General features: G+C 36.7%; 1 protein-coding gene across 2 annotated transcripts; it reads left to right on the plus strand.

The window, feature by feature from the left end:
- Positions 1 to 84: 84 nt before the first annotated feature.
- On the plus strand, positions 85 to 19,276 carry LOC146482344 (serine/threonine-protein phosphatase 4 regulatory subunit 3A-like). Of its 2 annotated transcripts, none has more exons than XM_085107248.1 (16): positions 85 to 368; positions 482 to 537; positions 624 to 722; positions 999 to 1,625; positions 3,980 to 4,057; positions 5,262 to 5,333; positions 6,112 to 6,156; positions 7,014 to 7,130; positions 8,650 to 8,701; positions 8,829 to 8,899; positions 9,633 to 9,735; positions 11,500 to 11,658; positions 12,328 to 12,497; positions 14,168 to 14,316; positions 14,775 to 14,997; positions 16,663 to 19,276. In XM_085107248.1, the coding sequence occupies exons 1-16, from the start codon at positions 221 to 223 to the stop codon at positions 16,762 to 16,764; spliced, it is 2,271 nt and encodes a 756-aa protein (XP_084963374.1). In that variant the 5' UTR covers positions 85 to 220; the 3' UTR covers positions 16,765 to 19,276. The 2 variants fall into 2 exon arrangements, with proteins under 2 accessions (XP_084963374.1, XP_084963372.1); XM_085107246.1 differs by having other exon boundaries at positions 86 to 368; positions 14,772 to 14,997.
- Positions 19,277 to 19,338: the final 62 nt, after the last annotated feature.

Here is a 19,338-nt window from a genome sequence, read left to right on the forward strand (position 1 = left end):
ATTTCAAAACTGTTTTACGCGGGAAATATCAAAAATGGCGCCTTGCACTGAAACGCCGGGACCCCCTTCACTATGTTGCGGTCGCCCCCTAATGTTTTGATGTCCTTGCAGAAAGTAGAGCAATACAGCATGGCGGACACATTTGAAGGTGAACATTGACAGGATTTTCTCATGGTGGACGATGCGGGGACCGTTCATTGCTTTGAAATATTAGTGGCACATGATTATGTCGAGTACTAGGCGTCGTGTTAAGCTATATACGCTAAACGAAGACAGGCAGTGGGATGACCGTGGTACGGGGCACGTGTCCAGTTCGTACGTTGAGCATCTACAAGGAATGTCCATCATGGTTCGATCCGAAGAAGACGGTTTGTGAAGATTTTATTGAGCTGTCCTTTCGTTCGTTTGATTTTATGATGGCTATTTTATCGAGGAAGACCGAAAAACCTGTCTTAAATTGACCCGGTTGCTTCGTTTACAGGTTCAATTCTACTCGAGTCAAAGATTCAGCCACACACTGCCTATCAGAAACAACAGGTACATCTCGACTTTTTTTTTTCAAAGTCGAGCCGGTTGCTCGTCAAAGAAGTGTTATAACAGCAAATGTTATTTTTTCATTATAGGAAACTCTAATTGTGTGGTCTGAGGGCGAGAACTACGATTTGGCGCTTAGCTTTCAAGAGAAAGCTGGTTGCGATGAAATCTGGGAGAAAATTTGTCAGGTAACTAATCTTTAATTTCTTAGTATCAGACGTCGTTTGTAAAAACTTGTTCGCCCAAATTCTCAACTGTTTGTCTGTTTAGCAGCAATCGAACGTTACTTGCAAGTAAAACACTCTTTTGTTTGGTGTTTAACAAATCTATGCGTGAACCCAGAAGCTCTTACGAAATCATTAAATGTCACTTGTGTCATCAGCGAAGGTTGTGGTTTCACTATCGAAGTCTGCTGCTACGTTAACGTTAGTAACTTTTTTTTGTTTGTTGACATCTTTTCGCAGATTCAAGGGAAAGATCCGTCTGTTACTATAACACAAGATATTCCTGAAGACGACGATTCCGAAGAAAGATTTGAAGAAGTTCTGGATTCAACAGGGCCAATTGAATTACCACCCTGCGAACTTAGCAAACTGGATGAAATTGCCGAGTTATTTAACAGTGTCTTACCTTCACCAATTCGTCGGGAAAAGTTGGCACTAGCGATCGAACAAGAAAATTACATTAGGAAAATGCTGGACTTGTTTCACATCTGCGAAGATTTAGAAAACTTAGAAGGACTGCACCACTTGTACGATATTTTTAAGTCATTGTTTTTTATGAACAAGCAGTCGTTGCTCGAGATTATGCTCGCGGACGATTTAGTCTTCGACGTTGTGGGTTGCTTAGAGTACGATCCTGGCAAACCAGCTCCTCAACGGCATAGGTTCTTTTTAAAGGAGAGCGCGAACTTCAAAGAAATCATTCCCATAACAAACTCTGATATCATAAACAAGATACATCAAACGTATCGTGTACAATACATTTACGACGCAATTCTCCCACCGCCTTCGCTTTTCGACGAGAATATGCTGGCTTCAGTGAATTCGTTCATTCTTTTTAATAGGATAGAAATTGCCACACATCTGCAGGTAAGAAATATTTTAAGTTAATTTTCGTTTAAGAATTGCCCGTGAAATTTGTTGTTGTTAGGGGAAATATTAATGACGTAGTTTAAAATGATCTCTTCGTTTCTATTTGAAATCTGACCCTCATCGACCATCGTGAAAAAAAAATTGGAGAGGCGTAAAAATTTATATCTGCAGGCAAATTCCTGACAGCAAGAAAAGGTTTTGCTTTTCTTAGTTGAGAAATATAATTAGCGGTCCTTGCGGACGTAGATCACCAGGGGTTTTAAAGTTAACTTGAATTGTTGATGGGAATTTTAGTCAAAACCCCCATACTAAAGTACTGGAGAACTGTTGGGGGTTTTCATCTAATTTGAAAATTTCTTACTGTCTATCAAATTGTAGATCTTTAATTTTTTTTTCTTGTGATCAGCAGGAGGCTTGGCTTTATATTTGTTTTCAATTGTGTTGATTTTTTCATTTTTCCCCATGTCTGGGGATATTTTGAATGTCGGATTGTTGGCTTGATTGAGATTTGATAAAACTACTCCAGCCCAACACACAGGTGCTTCTGAGAGAGAGTTTGACATTTCCTTTGTAATGAGGCAAAACATTGTTTGCCTTACTGCATGTTCGAAATTAACATGTGGTCATTTGAACATGTTATTTATCGCCGTGAATATACATCTTGTCTAGTTAAATTTTTAAAAAGAGTTGTGTCAATCTAACTGTTTTTGATTTTTGGACCCAGTGAATTTTTAGAATTTTGAATTTTTTGTAATTTTCAGAAATGTATTTCTCTTTTTATAGAAACACACCTCAAAAGTGAGATCATAGGCTCAGTTTGATTGTTATCTTTGTTTTCTTTTAACATCCTTCAAGACTGCCTTTGGATTTTATAGTTGTATATATAAATTGTATAAGGAAGCTTGTTCCCATGAGTGATTTTTGTTAATTTTGTAAAGATCATTTTTAATATGATTTGGAAACATTTGTGATAAAAAAAAATTGTGTTTATATAGCCTGAGGCAGACTCTTCAGTGAGGTTGGAAAAGCTGTAAATTAAGGTTCCATGTGAATAACACTAAAGCCTTCACATAAACCCAATCTTCCTCTCACACTTCTGTCAAGCTATATGTTAAATTTCACAAGCTGGTACAAGTTTCCTCACTAGAAGCATCTGTGCGTATGGTCTGTCCTTGTTTGCCTTGATTCAGCATACACACCAATGAAGATTAGGATTTAAGTCAAGTAAGCCGAAAGAGGAGGCTGAATATTTATTTTGACATTTGTTTGCAGAAGACTTATGTTCCACATTTTGATTTCTTTCTATCTCTGTTAGGATGGTTTTGCTTTGCCTGCTTTGCAAGCTCATATAATGTGTTGTTATCAATAGAAAAACGTTTTAAAAACATTCTGTTGTATTTAAGAGATCAGACGGCACATGTGTTCTGGTTGTACTTTTAAAAATAATAACTTTGCATAAAAATTATCTTTCTATTTTGGTAGTATTTTGTATGCATCATATTATTTTTATTTTTTTAAATCCCATGATGGCATGAATGGGTTAATGATGTTCTTCCTTAACCTAACTGTTGTCTGTTGAGTTAAGTGGGTTTATAATGTATTAAGCAACCTCAGCTTTGAAAACTTGAAGATAATGAATTTAAAGATTCAAGAGAAATGAACACGCAGACAAGAAGCATGTCTTGTCCCAAGTACTCCCTTTTTTCTGTATGGATAAGTAAAACATGGTTGACTTTTAAGGCAGAACAAACTGATAAATGATCATGAGAAGCTAAATAAATTGATAAACATAGGAAGTAGCAATTTTTAACTCCAGAATTAGGTTGGAAAAGTAGATGTAGAGTTAAAAGGTAGAGTAAAAGAATATATATCATTTCCTGTTTTTTTTTTTAATGAGGAATTGACTTATTGTGAAGTAAAGGAAATTAGAGAAACGAAGTTGTGCCTTCTATTGAAAAAGCAATTAACACACAAAACAACAACTATCTTTCTTTGATTATGGTTTGTTGTGAATGAAATTAGATTCATTTTTAACCACTGTGTGGACATTTTTTTTCATGGTGTGTGAACTAATTCACTTTTTCACTATTTCCAGTTTTTGCTTTGTATTTTGTAAATATCTTTCTTAGGTAACAGGAGTCCAGATGTAGGTGGTGTTGCCATTGCGGCATTATCCTTTCATTTTAAAAGTTCTGTTACCCATGCTATCAGGTATCATTACCCACCTCAAACAGCCCTTTTAATTGTGGGTAACTAATATTGTGAAAGTAGGTACATATATAATAAAATTGTTGTAGTTATGAAAAAAATGTTGTTTTCTTTGAAATTAATTTCAACTTTCTCTTGGGCAGGAGGATGACAAATTTTTAGCTGATATGTTTTTGCAACTTACGGATGAAGATACCTTGGAAGAGAGAAGAAAACAACTGGTATTTGTTATTTCACATTGTCCAGTATCAACACATATATTCTCATTTTTCTCCTTGTTAATGTTACTCGTTGGGAGAATTTGTTTGTACATACATGAATGCTTAAAGGATTGAGAATGGTCTTTGCATGTTTAGAGTGTGACCACTTTACAAGTGATTGAATTAGTGTGCATTCTTTTGGGTCTGTTCCTGAATTTGAATTCATGGAAGAGATGGCATTTATGCTCTTTTGAGACCCACTTTGTTTTCAAAGGCACAATTAGTATTCCTTTCATACTGCCCCTGAAAGCAGAATGAACAGAAAATATTCATACGAGTTCCCCCCACAGAAGGTTTTGTCTTCTGCACCCCCCTCCTCCTTGGAAATTCCAGTTTTGCTTCTAAAAATTTGACCTTAAAGATGCCCCTTCCCCTAGGAATTTCCAGTGACCTTCCATCAGTTGGGTATGGATTTTTTTTTCTGGAATTGCACATTCGGTACCTCTGACACAAAAATCCATAAGATGCAAAGTGGTTGTAAAAGGGGAAGTATCACAAGAATTTGATGTCATTTCAAAACCCAAAAATGTTTGTGTGTCAACAGAAACAAATATATAATTGTCTAGTTGTTGTTATAAATTATTCCCCCCAGTGCAATAAAACTGTTGATTAGTGCCTCTGCCCAACACAATAGGTCAAAGTGGATTTAAACTTGAAAAATGTTAGGCTAACCTTTTTCAAGTTTTTGCACTTTTGTTTCCAAAATGCACTGAAACAGATAACGAGTTGTTCCATTCAATAATTGAGTTGATTTTCTCTCTTCTCGTTGTTCTAGAATTATTTTATAGCTAACTGAATATCTTATTTCGCCATTAATTTTTCTTTTGACAGAAGCAGTTATAAACCCCATGACACTTACCCTTTAATTGCCCTGTATGTCATAATATGTGCATACTGGATGAAAGAAAAAAATTAATTCTGTTTACATGAGTTATAATCTGTAATAAAGATTACCTCACAATATCGGTTGGCTGTGAAATGTTTCCCGCATTTATTCCTAAAGCAATAAGGTTCTTCTCTGTCTCATGAAAGTAAACGTGTGAAATTTCAATAAAATGGTCATTGCATTGTAATACTATGAACAATTATGATTTTTTTTTAACATTGCATTCATAGTTAATTACGAGATATTACACTCACCAATCAATTGATTTTCTGTTTTCAGGTTAACTTTTTGAAAGAGTTAGTTGGTTTCTCTTTGCACTTGCAACTTCACCAGAAAGATGAATTTTTTAAGGTTTGTTGAAATCAGTTTTCTTTAGTGGCTCTGATGTGCAGGATCGGTGTGAGTACAATATGGCGAAGCTTCAAGCAGGGCCTTAAATGGTCTAACTCGATGGCTAGGATGGAGGAAATTTTACATCGGGCAACAAATTTAGCCACTTGCGACAATTTCATAAAACCTATGGGTATTGCATGGTACAGAGTACTTCATCTTTAATGGGCTGAAATATTGCAGGTAAATTTGTAGCGGGAAAAGAAATCTTCCTAGCTTGCCTCTCGTGGTCCTTTAAATATTTTTATTGAATTTGTTTGTATCCAGGTATGTCCGTTTTGTGGATATTTTTTTTGACTATAGCAGTTTGCAAATACTTGCCAGTAGCACAGGGTAATGTAGTGGTTAGCCATCAGAACCATTTAGCCAAAATTTGCAGTTCAACTGGTTAAAATGCCTTTTATGGAATGTGCACTTCAAACAGAAATTTCCCGGATTAACAAACAGAAGACCATGGAGATACTCCGCTTTATCTTTTTTTTTCCAAGTTACTGGTTCATTTGCACAAAATTCCATTTTGTTGTCTTCTTGTGCCATCACATGAGTATTTTGATCTATCAACGAAATTGCAAGTTGAGAACAAATGGGGTTCCAGAATTTCCAACTGAAAATTTCGGCAAAATGGAAATTAAGCGTCCCAAATCTCTGAAAACCAATTCCAGCCCTGCAAGGTAGAAGTTAATGTTATCAAATCAAAATGTTCATGGTTAATCTTGATTTTTCCTTTTAATCCTTTCAGGCACTTGCACACCATGGTTTACTTCCTGCTCTGGAAATGCTGCTGGTAAGTTCATCTTAAATGACTTTGTAATCGTTTAAGCCCCAATAATGCAAGCACAAAATTTCTGATAACAAAATCACTTCTTAATCAAACAGCAATTCACTGAGAATAAATTAAAAAGGGAATAATAGCCATAGATGAATAGTCAGACTGTTGGCTGAGAAATGACCAACAGTTGGAGTTAACCATTAACAGTTGGAGTTTACTTTTAAGGAGACTTCAGTAACAATGGCCAATTTTAGATGTGCAGATTTTAATTATATGTAGGGAATTTTAAAATAGGATTAAGGGTGCGAGGATTTTACTATATATATATTTTTTATATACTTTTTGCTCTTATTACTTTGCATGACCCCACAAGCTGCAGAGCTTTAATTTTAATCGTGCTAAAATAAAGGCTGTCTGTCTGTCTGTCTGTCTGTCTGCCTGTCTAACAGTCACCCCAAAAACAGCTAACAAGCGGCTGACAGATCACCAACAGTTTTACCCTATCCTAAATTAAAGTGTTGGCTGACAGTCGGAAAACTGTTGGCGACATGTTTGCAAGCTATTGGTGGGAATTTGTTATGTAGCTGTTAAAACTACCATCTATTACCACATCCCTGTAACGTGTTGGTGTAATGAATACATGAACAGGCAACAATGGTTAATTTGAAGGACATTACTTCAAATCAACCAGGGAAGATCTATCGGAAGGATGCTGCCAGCCATGTTGTGATTTTGTGAGAGGCATGGTACCCAACAAGGTTCGAAGTAGACACTAAAATTACTGGAAGCCAGTCCAGTAGTTATTTAACTGTCTGATAAACCTTGCCAGGTTTCAATATCCTTGTAACATCAACTGTCATGCTGATTTGTAGGTTAGTGACAGTGAAGAGAACCGTCTTGCATCTGTGGAAATGTTTTCACAAGTGGTTGACATCAGTCCGTATCTTGTCAGGGATTATATCATGAAAGAGGCCCAGACTCAAGAAGAAGTAAGTGCTTGGTTTAGAATCAAGTAGATTGAAATTAAGGATGGTGCCTACTTTTGTTACTGCACATACCTTCTGCGCATGCCTACTAATACAGGGATATTTTTGCGCGGTTTAAAACTATGCGAAGAAAGCAGAACTTAAGTGCTTTTGGTATCCAAAAAGAAAGTTTAGGTTAACCATGCATTTTTCAGAGATAATAAAGCTTTAATTTGGAAAAAAATGCAATAGATTGCTTTGTATTTTACTGTTTCTTGGAATAGTTGTTGCTTGATTATCTCTGAGAAATGCGTGGTCACCCCCAATTTTCTTTTTGGATTTCAATAGCCCTTGCTAAGATCTGCTTTCATTGCATATTCATAAACCGTGCAAAAATACTTCTTTATTAGTAGGCACCCTCCTTAAGTAAGAAATTGTTTGATGAATAGCACTATTTGTTTTTTTTTTTTTTTAATGTATTGTGGTAGTAGGGAGTGTAATGGGGGTAGATGGTTGCAAAAGCTGTGTCCTCTGGTGGGGTAGAGGACACTGGCTAAGCAGGCGTTAGTTTCCTGGTGCTTTTGTTTTTGTATTTGTTTCTGTCCTGGGGGCGGGGGTCTGAGGCAGCTATTTAGTATTGTATCCTTTTTCGTGTGCAATTCCAGTTACAAGCAGCTCTACTTGAGCAGGTGAAATTTAAAACCAAATCATGAGTTTTGGAAGGTGTGTTAATAAACCAGTGTGCCTCAGGAATTATCGATTTCGTGAACTTTTTAATTTCCAAGGCAACCTTTTGCCACTCTTAATTTTTTTCTGTTAGCCAATACTTGAGTATTCATTTTGTTTAAATTTAGGTCTTAATCCAGGGACGGTGCCTCACATGGTACATTTGCCCCATTGCACCTGCCCCTTTTGGGTCTTGCTTCTTTCTTTTTAATTTATATTATGTATTGTAAGAGGAGCACCCAATAAAGCTGTTAAAAAAAACCTCTCGGAATGTTTTGAAGTAGTAGGCAAGTTCAAAGGAATACCAGGCAGTCTAGGCTAGGGTCCCCAGCTAGCTTACCTGACAAGCAGTCCTGTTGCAAAGAAAGCAACAAAAAAATAATTATTAATTATAGTAATTTGAAAACTAATAAATATTTTACTAAAAAAGTTAAACCATCTTATCTTGTTTACTTAACTTCAGAGTGGATATTTCCTAACCTTTAACCTGTTATGTTTGATTGTGAAGTTCCAGAAAATATCGATTCATACATGTACTCCCCCCACCGAAGGTTTCTTTGGTTTGCACCTCCCCTCAGGAAATTCCAGTTTATAGCTTCATACTTTGCTTCTAAAATTTTGGCTTTTAAGAGCCCTCTCCTCCTGGGAATTTCCGATGACCTTCCTTGGGGTGGATATGGATTTTTTTGGTTCCTATTATTTGAGTGCATGCAGTTCCTGTAAACTAACTTACGGTGGGTAAGTGCCCTTAAAAATTGTATAAACAATGTATGTAGATTTTTATGTATTGACCCGTGTTTTATTTGTCTTTATACAGGACATGCTTATCAACCATATGATAGACTACATGATATGCGATGGAGACACTGGTAAATGGATCAAAGTTTGGTTGGGATTTAAAGTGCTGTATTTGAGGACATTACATGTATGCAAGGGCCTGAGGCCATTTATTAATCATCCACTCATTTGAAAATTTGTTTTATCTCTCTGATGTAGGAAATGCGTACCAACTCTCTCAGCTGATACGAACATTACTTGACCCTGAAAACATGGCATTGGGAGCAAATGTAAGTGTTTTGCATTTTCTCTATGTAATTAGAGTTAATTCTATTAGAGCAAGTTATCGAGTTGATTATCTGATCCATTAATAGTGTGCTTAGTGCTATAGCAGCACAACATTCATTTGTACCCTTCACAACCACATTACCACAGTTCATAAAGTGTACTTATTGCATTAATTAAGTATTGTCAGAGGTGTTATCTGAGGATGTGAGACAGCTGCCTGTATGTGTAAGCAAAATTAGCTCAAAAACCTTGCTGTGTTTGTTCAGCAGTAACCAACATTTAGAAATTTATAGAAGTGTAGAGGTTCAGGCATAACACAACTTGTCCTGATAACATTGCAAAGTAGTACATCCCTTTATCATGTGTTTACTGTTTCCAAAGTGCAGAGTGAATGGAATGGCGGTTCAAAGGTTGTCTGAGATTCATACAAAATTGTAGAGATCCCTAATCAACAGAGCCTGGAATTCATTTTCTAATCTCTGTATTAGAGTAAATGTTAGCACTTTTTTTAAAGGACCTTTGCTCTTCTTCTTTGTCTTCTCAGAAAATTTGCATAAAATAGACCCCCCAAAAATGTCATATTATGAAGTGGTTGGTTTTACTGTTGGTAATACATGGAGAACATTTTGATGAAGATGACATCTGTACAAAAATTTATGATCTCTTCATCAAGGAAAGTTTTGAGTCGTTTAACAGTCTCAACTCATGCTCTTTTGTTGTTTTTATTTGTGATAGAAAATGGAGAAGTCTGAATTTTTGAGTTTTTTCTACAAACACTCCATGCATGTTATGACAGCACCCCTCTTTGCAACAACCTGTGATGACAAGCCTAGCAAAGGTAGTGCTGATGTGAAGTGTTTGATACATTTGTAAACTATATTTATTATGTCCATAATATTCGCTTGAGATTTACAATACTATTTCCAAGGCTAAAAGGTTAAAAAAATATTAAAAACTAAACGTTTTCGACTAATCGAGTCATCTTCAGGGTACCCTTAGGATGAAAAGGGAAACAGAAACATTTCAATTTTTTTTTTTTTTCAATTCAATTCGTTTATTTTGCCGTTAACCAAAAAAATACAACATAAATACATTATAGACGACACACAATATTCTTACTATTACAATGTTCATACTTAACTATTTACAATATTAAAAGGGTTAAAGGCTAGGAAGCCTATATAGAAGCCGGGGGCTTATTAACTATAGGCTTCGTAGAACTGTAGGATAAACCATAGAAGTTAAGGGTACTGATTGAAAATTCCAATTATTTTTTTTTTTTAAAAGAAGAGAAAAAGAAAGAAAGAAAAAAAAAAAGAAAAGGTAAAGAAAAGGTGTGTAGCTCAACAAAGAGTCAATTTAACTTAGAAAGAAGGAATTTTTTAAGTCTTTTGCCAAACAAACTGATACTTTCACTGTTTTGAATTTCATGACTTAGTGAGTTGAAAAACGTAGGACCTTGAAACCGAATTGAGAATTTTCAAAAATTAGTTCGACAATAAGTTTTTAATATCTTTTTAACTTTTTAGCCTTGTAAATAGTATTGTATATTTATTATCTTAGCATGTGTAGGATAAGTTTAATTTAATTTGAGGTGTCCCCTGTGAATAAAGGGTCCTCTCAAGTTACTATTTTTATGACATGTAAATAAAGTTGATCTTATCTATGTATCTTAGCATGGCATTTGATCCTTCAGCCTTTACTTTTGAGAGGGCACTAAGGGTAACGTAATTGGTTGTATTGCTGCTACATGTATGTTTGGACTTTTATGCCCATGAAATAGCCCATCAGCATAAGTGGTTAGAGTGAGGTTCAAACCATTGGCGTCAGGGTTCGTGCTACTCCTTGAAGTCCTTGAAAAGCTGTGGAATTTAATTTTAGATTTCAAGGGCGCTTGAAAAGAAGAATTTTTGCTGAAAGTGCTTGAAAATAATGAAAACTCTTTGAATTTTTGTTCAGATGGGAAATAATGTGGGATGGTATTAAAGTAATTCAGGCATTGAGCGCAGATTTCAAAATCGGGGACAGATTATATCTGGGGAGCTTTTTTAAAGTTGATATTCATGACCAATGAAAACATTTTGAAACAGTGCAAGACAAAGTAAGCTCGCTTTGAGTACTCCTTGAAAACTCAGTTTTTAGTGCTTGAATACTCCTTGCATTTTATGTCCAAAAACCAGCACAGACTATGTGGCATGTCACTGCTCAGTCAGTAGAGCATGCAACTGTTGATCAAATCTGGAGCTTAGAGGTCATTGTTTTAATTCCCGACAAGGTCAAAGATTTTTCTTTGCCTCTTATCATTCTAGAGCTAATGTTTAGAAGGAATTCATGGGTTCGCTTTAGCACTTTAACATACACTGTAGAGTTAATTCTCTGATCCATCATGTGTGTCATTAGTGCTAGTGGTACAACATTTATTGTGATTTCAAATCTAGCAGTCATTTCCAAGTCGTTGCCTTTTTCTGCTAGTTTAAAATCTATGTCCATGATATAGACGCCACTTATCTTGCCACGGGGTTCTCCTTTTGGAGTTGATATTTGACTGAATTTTAGCTTCAAACAAAAATGTCAAAAAAGCTGTTGTATGTTTCTTTCACAGATGACTATGTCAACAATGTGACGCTTGGACACATTCTTGAACTGTTGACGTTCTGCATTGAGCACCACACATACCACATAAAAAACTATGTCATAAGTAAGGATCTCCTAAGAAGAGTGCTAGTGCTCATGAAGTCACATCACAAGTTCTTGGTTTTGAGTAAGTTCAGAAAAATTATTAATTGCATGGCTAGATTTAGATGCTGCACTTACTCTGCCGTAATGTGCTAATAATATGCAAATGTTGAAGTTTAAAGGGGAAGTATCATGGGGTTTTTGACCCAGCTCTTTTGTGAAAAATGGTGAAATAAGACCTTCACTTTGCTACAAAATAATTCTAGAACAACAAGTGGAAAAAATTAACTCAATTCTTGAAAGGAACAACTCGTGATCTGTTGTAGCGCATTTTGGAAACAAAAATACGAAAACTTGCAAAACATTAGCTTAACATTTTTCAAGTTTCAATCCGTTCTGACCTACTCTGTCTCTGGCCAGGGGCACTAATCGACAGTTTTATTGCACTGGGGTGATAATTTATAACACAACTAGACAATTATTTTTTGTTTCTGTTGTCAGACAAACATTTCTGGGTTTTGAAATGACATCAAATTTTTGTGATACTTCCCCTTTACGAATGCTTGCACTAATTATTTAGGAACAGTCTTGCTGGACATTAAATTCATGTCACTATGTCATGTCAACCATGAGGCCCTATGCGCCATCTTGGCACCAGGGGACAAGTGATGTCATGTCAACCATACAGCTGTACATGTCAATGGAGAAATCTAAACTAATTCAAGGTTGATTTTGTTTTTGTTCACCTTATTAGATTCACTTCGATTCCTGAGAAGAATAGTTGGATTAAAGGACGAGTTCTACAATCGTTACATTGTCAAGGGCCAGTTGTTTGATCCAGTCATCGCTGCATTCCGAGACAACGGACATCGATATAATCTTCTTAACTCTGCTATCGTAGAATTGTTTGAATTTATCAGAGTGGTGAGTGTGAATAACTATACTACAGAGCTTTATCTTGATAGGACATATATTTTTACAAAAATGATTGGCTGCCTGCAATGTTGAACATTTTTCTTCTTTTGGTACTGTGCATTTGTTCTGCGCATCTTGGGATGGTCCAAGAGCTAATGGTAATGGTAACTTTATTTATACACGTCACTGTAAATCCTTCAGCAAAGATTATAAAGAGATAAAAGATAGAATATAACCAAAATCATCCCTAACTAAACTAACTAACCTAAAATACAATTACTTGACTTACTTGACTTAGTTCCTTATCTCCTCTGGGAGAATAGGGCCGTTGACTTGTTTTCTCCATCCCACCCTGTCTCTCGCAGCGATGACAGCCTCTCCCCAAGTGTCAAAACCCATCTTCTGCCTCTCTCCTTCCACAGTCCTTCTCCAGGTCTCTTTCGGCCGCCCTCTTTTCCTCTCCCCCTCCGGTGTCCAAGTTAGGGCAATGCGCGGGTTCTGATCGCTGCTCATGCGCAGGACATGCCCTATCCACCGCCACCTCCGTCTCCTAATCTGCTCACTGATGGAGCAGGTTTTTCTTGCCGTCTAACCTCTTCATTTGTCACCTTCATTGGCCAATAGATCTTAAGTAGTCTACGTAAGCACTTGTGTAGGAATGTGTCCAGCTTTCTTTCGTCCCTCTTTGTCATTCTCCATGTTTCACATCCGTAGAGTAACACTGCTACGACATTGGATTTGAATATTCTGATCTTAGTGTTTTTGCTCAGTTGTCCACTTCTCCAGATCTTATTTAGTTTGTTAAATGCTCCTGTAGCTTTCCCTAGACGGTGCTTGATATCGTCCTCAGCCCCTCCATGCTTGGTTATTCTTGCTCCTAGGTAGCCAAAGCAATCCACATCCTCTACTTCCTGCCCATCTATAACAACTGTGTTGTTTCTGTTGGCGTTGATTCTCATCAGTTAAAAATTAACCACATACTAAAAGCTGCTTTACAAGGATGCCAAGGAGCCTCTAATTTTATGAAGGAAGATGCCTACTAATTCAAAGGTATTTTGCATTGTTTATGACTGTGGGAAAAGAACATCTTAGCAGCATCTATTGAAATCCTAAAAGAAAACTGGGGGTAACCACGTATTTTTCAGAGATAAGTAAGTTTCGATTTGGAAAAAAAAGCCATATATTGCTATGTATTTTAACATGTTTTGGAATTATTGTTGCTTAATTGTGTCTGAAAATACATGGTTACCCCCAATTTTCTTTTTGGATTCCAATAGCCCATACTAAGATCTGCTTTTCCTGCATAGTCAGAAGCCGTGCAAAAGTACCTCAGTATTAGGAGGCAAGTCCTTAAAGGCTTGAAACGCATCATAAGTTGTATTCAAATTAGTGGGATATACTGGAGACACATACAAGACAACCTTTGTACAGGAAAATGAAAGATGGAGTAATGTGACTTCTTATTTAGTTGTTTTAGCAACATGTCTCGATAAAATTTTTAAAGCAAAACCGTGAAAGACAAGAAAATGTTTAAATTAGTCTAACATTACAGAAGCTTGGTTAGACAATGTCAGATGACGTACTTTAATGATAAACTTTTTAAGTGAGGAATTCATGGTCTTCAAACCGTTCCTATTGAAGTTGTCCTATTTCATGAGATCCATGTTCTTTTGCTACAGGAGGATATAAAGAATCTCTGTTCGCACGTGTGCGCCAGGTATATGTCATTTTTCAAAGAGGTCACGTACGTAAGTACGTTTAAGGGACTTCTGCAGAGGGATGAGCAGGAGAAGGACAGAAAACAGCAGAATAACCGAATCCTTGACAGGTATATTGACAGATCATCTCTTCATGGAATTATGCACTATACAAATTTACTATTTTAAAACTTTTAATTTTGAGCTTTTCTGTGTAAACATGATATCTTCACACGTGAAAAGATCACCGCTGCTATGGTTACATAATAAATTGCGCCTTTTGCGATGATTTGGTATTTTTGGTGTTTATATATTTTACAGAACATTACATGACTGCTTGGAGATACAAAATTTAATTCTCTTCCAGTGTTGAAAAAAACGAGTGAAATATTATATAATTATATTACTGAGGACACTAATTTGTGGTCCCGAGGGTGTCCACAATGAAGGGAGTTGACTTTGAATTATGAGACTTTTTGTTTGCAGTTAGTGGCAAACTTCATTCAGTGTGACCAAGGATTCTCTTGTATAATTTTCTTTTGAATTTGTTCTGTGCTGAAATGCTCTTTCTCTCTTTTGCTTGCAGTAGAGGTGGTTTGAACCATGGCATCATTCACGTAAACAGTCGGTTCAGAAGGGATGTGCGCTCACTTGAGGAGGAGGAAGAACATTGGTTTGAGCAGGAAGATGAAAATGGTGAAGATGCTGTCATGATGGAGCAGAATGATCTGCTAAACGATGATTCTGTGTTCAAGAACCGAAAAAACTTTGTCAAAGAAAAATCGCCCCCTTCAATCGTCAACAACAAACGGGTGAGTGTTTCAGTTGTTACGCTAAGGACAACAGCAGGGCTGTCATTAAGAGGCGGGGGCCGGGGATTTCCACCGGTTACTAAGAACGTGGACCCCGGCTAGAAGAAAAATAGAACCAAAAGAAATTCCTAGCTGTTTGATTCCCTGCCTACTTGTTGTATTTATCCAGCAACTTCAAATCTTAGTGACAGCCCTGCAACAGGAATAAAGTAATAGCAATAGAGGATATTACATGACAGTGCCAAGATATGAATTTTATTTGCGAGTGGTAAAACAATTTATATTTGTGCTCATTCAAGTGAGTAAAATATTGTTTTTAACATGTGAAAATATAATTCACATCTTCAAGTTGCCATGTAATTTTCTTTCTGTTATATAGACAAATCTATTGCTTGACATTTTTCACCAACTGTTTGCATGAACAACCGTGAAAAAGCGGCAAATGACGTCATCAATATCCTCACTTGTGAGGATGTGGAAAATATGCCACTCAGGTCCCGGATGTAGTTTGACAAAATGCGAAAGGAAAGATCGTTTTGAACATAGAGCAAAGAACCAAACGGCAGTTTTTCAGTCGGCTACATTTCTTCTCCAAAAGGTAGAGACAAGAGAAGGTACAAAGTTGACTTGAAACATTTGGCAGTCGCACGAAACTGCGTATATAGCCAGCATTCGACCAATTTTGCCATTTGGCGACCAAAAATTTTGGTTTGTGTTTCGCTGCAAAGGAAAAATGTTATTGACACTTTCTGGTGACCACATTTTTCCATATGGCGACTGAAAAAAACATTTCAGTCGCCAGTTGGCGCCTGCCTAAAAAAGTTAATTTTGGACCCTGTTTCAGCGCAACAATTGTGTCCATATAATAAAAACTGTTTTCAGTTATCACAAGCATCATAAGACCTAAATGTGTGAGCTTCTGCATTAAGGGATTGGATAATTTTACTATTGAACTGCACATAGACTTGTGGTGAGCTTCAATGTACAGTCTTCTTCATGATTATTTGAAGGGCTCGGTGCATAATCAACCTATTTTGCATTTCAGATCGCAATTTGTTGTTTTAGCTCAGATTCAGTGGAGTTCTTGCTTGTGGCCTTGAATTCCTTCAGGAAATGTTGCTTCAATGTTTTATCCGCTGCTTAAGTTGCACTTTGTTTTGTGATAAATTGGACTCCAATGACTCCTTCCCCTGAGAATTTGCTTGTATATCCAAGGACCTTTACAGTGCAGACACTCAAACCGTGAACAGCCAAGGCTTTTCTTCGCCTTTTTTTTCAAATGCTGTCCAATCAGAAACTCCCTGGAAAACAATGAATCCGATCTTTTTTAACAACATTGAATCAGAAAACAGATGTAAAGTTCTTAGTGAGTGATAAATTTTCTTTAATCTGTTTATATTGCAGAGAGAGAAAAAGTCCAAAAAAGCCTTAGCCGTTCACGGTTCAAGTGTCGGCACTTTAGGATGACACATACTTGCATTGAAAAAATTTTCAAAAATAATATCTCAAGTCAAACCTGCGAGTTGGCAATCTTTAGCAGTCCATACTATAAACCAAATTCGGACTGCAAAGGGAGCCAATCTCCACGCTTGTTTCAGCCATTGACCAGTTCAGCTGTAAAGTAATCATCAACAGTAACCCTTAATTCAACTATTCCTTCCACAGCCATTGGTTGGCCTTGTTGATTACCCCGATGATGAAGAGGACGACGAGGACGATGACGCAGCAACCAGCCCCGCGAAAAGAGCTCGACTCAATGCCTCCTAGCATTTGATTACAAGGATCTCGAGGTGCGGCTTCCTGTGAGCTGCTTGGGTAACTGGTCATTCCCTGACATGGAATAGTGGCATGCGTACCAAGAGCACGACACTCCATCAAACCTAACCTCAAGGGAGACCATCCATATCTGGTGGGCAGTTTAGTCCTCATGTATGTCCACAGTATTTGGATCGGCAAGGACAATCTCTGTTTTTCCTGATACTTTGTATGTGTTGCATGATAGTCAGTAGTATAGTGTAATGAGTTAGATTGAGTAAAGTTCAGAATAACGAGGAAATAATGTATTGAGTTCTTCTGATCAAATTGATTAAGTTTCCCGGTTATGTACAAGTGACAGGATCTTTTTTAAATTTTATTTCCAAATTCTATGTTTTTATGGATTTGATTCCCCTTCCAATCTATCCTCTCAGAGGGGTGTGCAGAGAAGGAAGAAAAGCATTGAGGGGGTTGCGAGGCTGGCCTCATTTGACACGTCAAAAATGTCCACAGTCCCATCCAAATACTGCAGCAATTTGCAAGCTTTTCAAAGACAAGATGAATGTCTCAGTGATGTGGTAATGACCATCAAGATAATTTTTTTTTTATTAAAAAACATAGCATAAGGACAAACAAGAAAGAAAATGTCTTTTTCTTTTCCTTTTTTTTATTTCTTTTTGTGCCAGTTCTTACAGTGCACCATGAAGTAAATGAATCCTGGAGAACATAGACCTTAATCACACTGCGGCCACGTTGAGTCTCAGGAGAATAAAAAGCTTTGTTTTTGCACGGCAAGCCTCACACTGAATTTGCGTCTCTCCGAGACTTGCCGTGCGAAAACAAAGCTTTTTATTCCCCCAAGACTCAAAGTGGCCTCCAAGTGATAAGGGCCTATTGCACTGTATCCGCACAATCTTTTCAGTATAGTTTCTTACTATTATTCATTCAGAGATGTTGTCCCAGAATTGTGTATAATTGAAATGTAAGTGTATGCAACATCTGACGGCTTTCAGAAACTTCATCATCTTGTCTCTGAATTGCTTCCAATAATGCAGATCAAGCTGTCATGAAACAGCTTCACACGTAGAGAGATTGTACTTTTTTAGAACTAAATTATTCCAAATCAGTGTACCTAAAATGCAACACCTTTGATAGATGCGTGAGTCTTCCTGACATGAGATGTTTTTAAGCCTGCAGTCGAATGTAGTTGAATTGCTCATTTTTAACTCAGAGTTTGTGTACAGAGATTTTTTTTGTAAAGATTGTGAAATTCTTCCTGCAATTATGATAGAATGATAACTGTAATTAATTTTAGCAAATGCTACTGTAGCTTTGACAGGGTGTCACGCAACCTACTCCTGATGGTGTTTGTAGCATGTTTCACGCAACACTCCTCTCAGGTAGTGATTACGTGTAAGGCGTGACACTGTCACACCACTCTTTGGTGGGGGGTTGTGTGACATAAGTGTGAGAGTTGCAGCACCATTCTATCGATATTCCTGATTATTTTTCTTCTAAGATGTGTTCCTTAAGACAAGTAGTTTTAAGCTCTTTTTACAAAAACAACCTTGATCTCAAATGTTTTAATTTATGGTTTATTTTGGATTTGCTTTCATATTATTTTTTGTGTACAAGTTAGGAGTTTTAGGTTGGTAACTCTGTGCAAACTTTTCATAAAGTCATACCTCAATTAAGATTTATTTAGGAAATACAAGTGTTGGAAAAGGGTTATTAAACATCGTTGGCTTTTGCTGAAACTGAAAAGCAGTGTAGGCTATAGCTAGTGAGAAAAGAGCTAAAGGTTGTGTTCTTGAGTGATTAGGCTTTTAATTAACAGACTCGGGATTTTGATCACACTAAGAGATGATTTCAATGACTTTTACCGGATTTTCAATAATGGTGTCAAGATTGAAAAAGTAAACTAGCTGAAATACGAGTCAATTCCATTTGGTTTTCCCATTGGCCTAAATTTTGTTCCTTCCCTCCCTACATTAAAGCACTAACTTTTCAAATATAGGGTGCATTTTGGGTGTGCTCAATCTCTTTCATGGCCACTGTCGAGTGGGTGTATGAAAATCGTTGTTTCATTTGCCATTTGGATACAGTCATCCAGATGACTAATTCAGTTAATTAAATTCACATCCACGAACAAAAAATATCTCCGTTCAGTTTTGTGTTGAGCGACGGATTTTTCTGTGAAAACATCCTTTTGTTCCACCGTGCACATGTTTTTGAACTATTGAAACAAAAATTACTTTGGGGCTGTAAAACGGGATTTGCTGAGCGAAATAATTTAATAATATATAAAAGTCAGCCTGGTGAGTATCCACCAAGTTTTATCTAAGCATTCTGTAGTTCTAACTTAAAGTTAACGACGACAATATGTTTTTAATGGCTCATGAAGACAAGTTTTTCTGATGTGAAAGTCCCAAAAGAAAGTGCGCAGATCTATGCCTCTATTTGTCAAACTAGTGTATTTATATCCCACGAAGTATTTCATTAAAGTGGATTTAAGAGTTATCCATATGGTGGTCTTTGTCATGAATATTTATTTCTTGTTATTAAAAACATGATCATTGGATAACG

This window comes from Pavona decussata, unplaced genomic scaffold (assembly GCF_977016875.1).
Source record: "Pavona decussata unplaced genomic scaffold, jaPavDecu1.1 SCAFFOLD_46, whole genome shotgun sequence".
Taxonomy (NCBI): Eukaryota; Metazoa; Cnidaria; class Anthozoa; order Scleractinia; family Agariciidae; genus Pavona; species Pavona decussata.

What these genes read in the sequence shown, in the direction of transcription:
- LOC146482344 (XM_085107246.1), top strand. Translation starts at nt 221, where the DNA reads ATGATTATGTCGAGTACTAGGCGTCGTGTTAAGCTATATACGCTAAAC. An exon ending in CTGCCTATCAGAAACAACAG is followed by an intron (nt 538 to 623) that starts GTACATCTCGAC and finishes TTTTCATTATAG; the next exon opens with GAAACTCTAATTGTGTGGTC. An exon ending in TCTGGGAGAAAATTTGTCAG is followed by an intron (nt 723 to 998) that starts GTAACTAATCTT and finishes ATCTTTTCGCAG; the next exon opens with ATTCAAGGGAAAGATCCGTC.